Here is a 7999-nt window from a genome sequence, read left to right as displayed (position 1 = left end):
AAGATCTACATATATTATATTAAATTAATTTAATGTTCAAAAAATATTAATGATTAATTTTATTTATCTTTTTTGAAGTTTCGATAAAATACGTCTAACCCTCATAATTTTAAAATCTTATCAAATATATATTTTTTTATTTCTTATTTTTTAACTAATTGAGAGTGAATGTATTTAGTCAATATTTTAGACTAGGTGAATGAAATTGACTTTAATTTTAATTATACTAATTTTTAAAATATTTTTATAATAAAATGGAATATAAAAAAAACATTTTTAATATTTTTGTATTGAACATAGCTAAAAATTTTAAAGGGAAGAAAAAAGAAAAAAAGTAAAAAAAAAAATAAAAGGAAAAAAAAGAATTTTTCTTTATTTAATTGTGAATAAAAAATTTGAAAAAATAAAATAAAATAGCTAAAATAATACACTTCCCTAAACATTTCTTTTAATATAAAGAAAAAGGAGATTTCTAATATTTTATTTTTAAAGAGAATTTTATTGTTTTTGATATTTAAGATGAGAATAAAAAGAAGCATATCAGCAAAGAAAATAATGAAGACGGTTGAATAAAGAGATTGAAGATTGGATGACAAAAAAACTCATTAAATCCAGCGAGTAAGAGTTGGATAAATAAAAAATCAAATTGTATTTGATTAAACGCGCGTTAGACTTTAAAGATGAATCGAGGAAAACGAATTTTCGAAGTAATTTTAAAAACAGCAGAAATAATAAAAAGAGAGATATGTAGAAATTTATGATTCGGTAAATAAAATGTTGAATAAAAAAAAATGAAAAATAAGATGAAACGAAAAGTGTAACCAAAACGATGCGTTTCGAGGAACCTCAGCCACTGATCGAACATCTGGTTTCTGTTTGAAGTAACGACACGAATGGAATCGCGTACATATAATAGTTAGTAGACTCCGTCTCTCTCTATATATATAGACCCTTCGAAACTTCTCGAATCTCCGTTTCTTTTGAGAAATGCAGATTCTTGGCCTGTGATAATCGCCGGAACCACCTGAAGAGTTAACTGCGGTGAACTTTGATTGCGAATCCTAGGGTTCCGGCGAGTTCAATTGAATCTTAGGGTTGGTTTAATGGCATCGGAAGATGTGAAGACAAGCGAGGCTGCGGTTTCGAGGATCGTGAATCTGGCCGAAGAAGCGAAGCTCGCGAGGGAAGGAGTGAAGGCGCCGAGTCACGCGCTTCTCAGCGTCTGCAAGTCTCTCGTGGCCGGAGGAGTCGCCGGAGGAGTGTGAGTTCATTTATTGTTGTTTCGGCGATCTGATTTTATGATTGTTTTGATTTTTTCTCTGAATAACCGCGGTTTTTGGTTTGACCGGTTGTTTGTTGCAAATTGGCGACAATTGTGCTTGGTTGCTAGAAAAACAAAATAAAATAAATAAATTCATTATTTTGAATCTTAATTGATCCAAGCAAATAAAAAGAAACTGCAAAAAATTGAACATATCACTTCGAGTTTGGATCAATTGAGATGATTTATATACTCTCGTTTTTTAGAAGCATGAATGGAACAGAAACTATCAGATTCAATTGTTTTTTATTTTCCTTTTTTTTTTCCTGCTTATAACCAAACAGAGCTCTTTGGGGATTCTGGAGCATGTTACGCCTGGTTTTTATTTATTTATTTATAATATTGTAGTTGTGGTGATTGACCTGTAGTTAATTCTTAATTAGACTTCTTATACGCTTGGAACCTCAGTCTAAGTTTTATAGAATCATGATAGTTTATATATAATGATGTCCAATTTATTTGATTTGTTTATTGATCCTTAATTGTTGTGGAAAACATCTGATCTTGATCTGCAGATTGAAAGCTTGTAACATTATTATGTATAGTTCCCCTTTAGATTATTACAATTTTAAGATTGAACAGTTAAAATTATTTTTATAGCCGCATGATCTATTTCTGCCTGTTATGCATTCTTAATAAACTGAGTCTTAACTGACTATAATTCCAGGTATGATTGTTGGCCAGGTTAGGTAGGCATGTTATCGACTGAGTTTTTATTTTTATTTTGTCTTCATTGGTGCCACCAGTTCTAATCTGTTTTATGAGGATTGAACATCTAGAACCTCCATATGGTCTTAATGATAACCAGAGTGAGTTGATATGTGTTAACAAAGAGAGCCTTAACTACTAGTGTTCATATTTTCGTGACTCCATATTGACCTGTGCAGTTCTTTTTTATAAAAATTGAGTCGATGACTTAAAATGAGGGGAAACATGTGGGATGTAAATTATGTATTGTGTAGTTCTTAGGAACTTTTGTTCTTGTTCGTTTTCTTTCTAGGAAGCTATATTCTAGAATTGGCATTCATAGATCTGCTAGGTCAAGGGATAAAGACATTTTCATTTTATCTACAAGTTATGCTTCCGAGCTCTTTGAAATTTTGCATATATGTTTCTGGAAAAACACAAAAACCAGAAGGGATTAAATGGAATATTTAAGAAGGAAACCTAGTAGCACAGTCTTACAAAGACATTTTCTGATGTTCGAAAATTTCCTCTCTAGATGTTCTACTTGAACAAAATTGTTTAGAACTATCAACTATTGGGGATTAGTTTTGACCTTTAGAAAATTATACCTTGTCATCAACTTGAAGATTCTTTTCTCATTTGACATCCACATTCTTGAGATGGATGTTGGAATTTTTTTATCAATACTCCTTTATGCTCGTCCATCTAATTGCAATCTTTCTGGGCACTAAAAACAAAATTTTAACTGTTGCAATCCACTTGTGATGAGTGTTCACTAGTAGTTTGTTTTTCACTAAATGATTTTTCTTTACATTTTGTTACAGGTCACGCACTGCTGTTGCTCCATTGGAACGGTTAAAAATTTTGCTTCAGGTAGACATTTTGACTTTTTCTTTGGTTACTTTCAGCCATTGAATGATTCTCCTTTTCCCCTTGTAGTGAATCTAAGCATTTTTTTTCATCCTTTCAGCTCTTTAATTTGATTAATGGGCAAATTCAAGTCTAAATTTATCCATAGCCTTATTTACCTTGATAGAACAAAAACACCTAAACCACCCCAAATTAGGCTATTGTGTGTGATGTTTATGGTGTATTAGAGACGATATGTAATACTGCATGGATGATATTTCATTTTCTCATTAGATTAGAGTTTGACAAGATTTGGACAAAAAGTTAAACAAGATTTTTTGGAACTAATCTGTGTAATCTAGAAAAAAACAATTCAAAAGAAATATCAAGTTACATTACAATTTTACTTTAATGTAAGGAAAAAAGATACTTAGGCCTCGTTTGGGATAGCTTTGTGTTTTTGGCTTTGGCTAGAAGCTGAAGCTGAAGTCAAAGTCATAATTTTTAAAGGGTAATATTGGTATTATAAAAATTTATTAAACATAAAAGAACTTTTTGCATAAGCCAAAAGAGTTACATAAAATAAATAACCTAAAGCTGGCTTCTAAGTGGAAAAATGGTTAGAAAGTAGATTTGAACAAAATGCAGTAGAGGATCTTTTGGAACTAGCCTTATACAATCTACTAGAAAAAACAATTGAAAGAAATTATCAAGTCACATTTTCAGTTTTACTCATTACCATATTGGTTATCAAGTCTTGTCATAATATTCACTAACTGTTTAAAGATTCACATATAATTACAATGCACTGTGTAGTCTATTTAATATTTATTAATTATTGGATGCCATACGTGCATCCTCCTTGAAAATTTTTATATTGCATGTTTCCAGCTTTTGTGCATGTGATTTTCAATGAAATTGTAGCTGAAATAAAGCAAGCAAGCATTTATAAGCAGGGGTGGAGCTAAGCAGTGCCCAAGAGGGGCAAATGCCCCCCCTGAAATTAAAAAAAAAATGTTTGGAGTTGGTGGGATTTGATGCCTTGACCTCAAATTCCGAGGGACCTAGCTGCCTACATCTAGACTATGCAAGTACTATGATATTATTTTGCCCCCTGGAAGTAAGCTCCCATATATTGCCCCCCTTCAACCTGTTTTCTGGCTCCGCTTGTGTTTATAAGCATCAAGGTGGAGCCATCCAGTTAGGAAACTCTCAACTTGAATATATACGGATGCTGTGAGAAGTTGAAAATTTAAATGCTTAGTGTCCAAAGTTGTGTTCTGGTTTGAAATATGATATGTGAAAATTATTATCACAACTGTTAGCATTTTAATTTTTGGTTCTTTTCGTTCTATTATTAATTTTGCCTTGAAAATAAATTATTAACTTATTTTCTCTTGAAAATGCAGGTCCAAAATCCTCATACTATAAAATATAACGGAACCATCCAGGGCTTGAAATATATATGGAAATCTGAGGGTTTCCGGGGACTATTTAAAGGCAATGGAACCAATTGTGCCCGCATTGTACCAAATTCAGCAGTCAAGTTCTATAGTTATGAGCAAGCATCCAAGTACGTTTTCCTATTCTTAAAGTTTCAGTATTGATTTCAACAGCGTCAGTTTATTTTACATACTGGTGCCTTGCACATGTATCCCTGAATGGTCATTGAATCCAACACACATTGCATTTCCTTTTAGAGTTTAACTGCAATGGTAGACAAGCATAGTTGTTAAAAACTCACGATATATGATATGATATTTTTTGTTATGAAAATTGATATATATCGCAATTTGTATCTTATTTTAAATCGTATCTTACAATACATATGTGATACATGATACAATACTTGATATTACGATACAGTGATACGATACATTGTATTACAATAACAATGATACATGTATCTTCAATTATTTTCTATACTTTTTAAAAAAAATTAAATTAATTTTTTTTTTGTTAAAAGAATTTATTATATTAATTGTTTAAAATATACTAAAAGATTTAAAAATTGATTATAAAAATGAGAAATAGGTAAAATAATCTTATATGAAGAACTACATTCTTATTGTTAGATGCTATATTAGAAGTTAAGTAAGTTTATTTTTACAATAAATATTGAAATTTTTTAATTTGAATGGTTTATATACATACATACATACATGTACATATATATATGCCTTTATATGTCATCTTCAAAGTTCTATTTGATCATGTTTGTCATCATTCCTTTTCTACCAAAAAAGAAATTAGAAAAACTAATATATTGAGTAAAAAATTTTATTCACTAATCACTGTCATTTTCATTGTCAACATTCAAAACATTCAATATATATATAGATAACAACACAATAAGTGCATATGCCTAGTTAGAATTTGAAACTAAAAATTATAACTAAAAATTGACAAAGTTTATTTTTGTGGATTGAGTGATAAATATATATAAGTTATATTTTGTTAATTTGAACTTGTCAAAACTTTAACGTCCAATGTTTTCATATGATATGATATAGTTCAACTCTTTAGATCTTACTATCTTCCATAAAATTAGTTATATATTACTCTATAATCCATGGTTTCAATTGATATCCATACATATACATATTTTTTCTATTTATTTTTCACAATATAAAAAAACTTACGATAGATGATATGATACAAAAAAGTAGAAAACGATACGCGATACAGTTACAAGTTAACAACTATGTATACAAGAATAGAGGCTTAATCTTGTCATTTTCTAGAGGCACTTTGACCATTCTTAGAGAGGGAAAGGATTCTTCAAAAAACAAAACGATAAAAATAAATGAATAAATAAAAGAAAAGAAAAAAAGAAAACATTTCAGACTGCCGGGGAAACAAAACATTTATGAAATGCATCCCAAATAGAGTACACACTAGGGTACTCTTAAAGCAGACTGTTTAAATGCAGAATAAGCCTCACTTTTGCTCAACAATTAATAAAGAAGATATAACAATGTGAGAACAAAAAGTCTATGCTAATGCATTTGCAACTTTGTTGATCCCTTTCTATTCCTGCATTCAAATGAATTCATTTTTCTTGAGAATTTGAGAGATAAAACTTTGTAGTTTGAAACCTTTTGTTTTGGTTCTAATTTAGTGTCTCTTTCAAGGATTTGAACTATCTTATCTTCACTGCTGACAGAGACACACGTCCTTGTGAATGAGCATTTGTTTGATGTAGTATTATCTTTTCCATATTTGAGCTATATTATTATTTGCATTATGAGTGCAAATTGTTTCTAACATTTTGGTAGAACTCACTGTTTAATGTCTTTCTTTATCTGACTCTGGCATATATGTATTAAAATATTCTCTTCCATATGCTCACTATTTAACACCATACAGGGGAATTTTATGGCTTTACCGGCAGCAACCTGGCAATGGTATGGTGATCCCTATTTTCTTTTTCTATTATTTACCAGTATTAATTTTTTTTTCTTGATTGGTGCAAAATCAACTTTTATTAATTTAATGCTACAATATCTTTGTTATTAATTGTTACAATTATCTTTCTTTTCCATCTATTGCAGAAAATGCAGAACTCACTCCTCTTTTACGCCTTGGTGCTGGAGCATGTGCAGGAATCATTGCCATGTCAGCGACCTACCCTATGGACATGGTACGAGGGCGATTAACTGTCCAGGTATTTTGCAGAGTTTCCATAGATTCAGTTTATTGAGTTTTGCCCTTGATGTTTTCTGAATGGAATTATGGAATTTTCTTATTTTTTGCTGTCTTTATGTCATGCTTTTACAGACAGAGAAGTCTCCTCGCCAGTATAGAGGAATCTTCCATGCTCTTTCAACAGTCCTCAGGGAAGAAGGTGCCCGGGCTTTGTACAAAGGCTGGCTTCCTTCTGTTATAGGAGTTGTAAGTAAAATTTTTTGGTTGTTTCTGTTTTGCTAAACTAGTTACATCAGTCATTGATTGCAAGTTTTGGAAACAAGTTCTGTTTCTGATGAGTCAGAATCTGAGTAAAAACAATTTTATGGTACCCTCACCTCTGTTTGTGGAGACCTAAAAACTATTTTATGGTGTTTGTAGATACCATACGTGGGTCTCAACTTTGCTGTGTACGAATCCTTAAAAGATTGGTTGATGAAAGCAAAACCATTTGGGTTAGTTGAGGACTCCGAGTTGGGTGTGACGACAAGGCTCGCATGTGGGGCTGCTGCTGGAACCGTTGGCCAGACAGTTGCTTACCCTCTTGATGTCATCCGCCGCAGAATGCAGATGGTGGGCTGGAAAGATGCTGCTTCAGTCGTCACTGGTGATGGTAGGGGCAAGGCACCCCTTGAATACACGGGGATGGTTGATGCGTTCAGGAAAACAGTTCGGCATGAGGGATTTGGGGCCTTGTACAAGGGTTTGGTCCCCAATTCAGTAAAGGTCAGTGAAATATGCTATACCCTGTGTTCACAAATGAATGCTTTAATCAATATTATCCATTGCCAACTGTTTTTCTTGGAATAGTTGGAATATTAATTTGTGAATTGGATAGGTATTCATTGGTTTATACTTTTTTTACATCACCCCTTTCAATTAAAATTTGAAGTTCATTATTATACTGAGTTGTATTAGGATTAGATGAGAAATCATCTGCTATAAAAAAATGTTATTAATGCCATCTGCGTTTTGTTTAGGTGGTCCCATCCATAGCAATTGCATTTGTGACATACGAGATGGTGAAGGACATTCTTGGAGTTGAGATGAGGATTTCTGACTGAAGCCAAGGGAAACTCCAGATTATTTATTGGACATTGGTTCTAATTCCAGGAGCAAGAGGAAGGAATAATGGACACTGTACCTGCTCTTACCATTCAAAGTGAGCCCTTTCACTCCGAAGAGAAGGTACATTTCGAGAAAAAAGAGTTGTTCTGATACCAGAAACTTAACAAAACCCTTTTGTAATCATTATTTCCCCTCATCCTCCTCTCAATTTGAACCTGCCTTAGTTTTTAGCTTCTACATTCATATGCTGTGCCAATAAGGATTTGTCAGGTAATAATGCACCAGAGCTTTCTAGAAATTTTAAATTATCCTTTACCTTTATTTGTTGTTACTAGTTTATGAAATAGAATTTCAGATTCTCCCTACCATGTTCTCTATCCTCATGGC

General features: G+C 32.1%; 1 protein-coding gene across 1 annotated transcript; it reads left to right on the top strand.

Annotated features, from left to right (window-relative positions):
• Positions 1 to 717: 717 nt before the first annotated feature.
• LOC100260448 (mitochondrial adenine nucleotide transporter ADNT1) lies at positions 718 to 7977 on the top strand. The gene is made up of 8 exons (XM_002273378.4): positions 718 to 1261; positions 2833 to 2881; positions 4267 to 4430; positions 6227 to 6264; positions 6412 to 6524; positions 6638 to 6751; positions 6926 to 7270; positions 7525 to 7977. The coding sequence occupies exons 1-8, from the start codon at positions 1104 to 1106 to the stop codon at positions 7606 to 7608; spliced, it is 1065 nt and encodes a 354-aa protein (XP_002273414.1). The 5' UTR covers positions 718 to 1103; the 3' UTR covers positions 7609 to 7977.
• The last annotated feature ends 22 nt before the right edge of the window (positions 7978 to 7999 follow it).

This window comes from Vitis vinifera, chromosome 2 (genome assembly GCF_030704535.1).
Source record: "Vitis vinifera cultivar Pinot Noir 40024 chromosome 2, ASM3070453v1".
In the NCBI taxonomy this organism is placed as follows: domain Eukaryota; kingdom Viridiplantae; phylum Streptophyta; class Magnoliopsida; order Vitales; family Vitaceae; genus Vitis; species Vitis vinifera.
The sequence above is the reverse complement of the archived record's forward strand: the minus strand, read 5'-3'. Positions and strand labels throughout refer to the sequence as shown.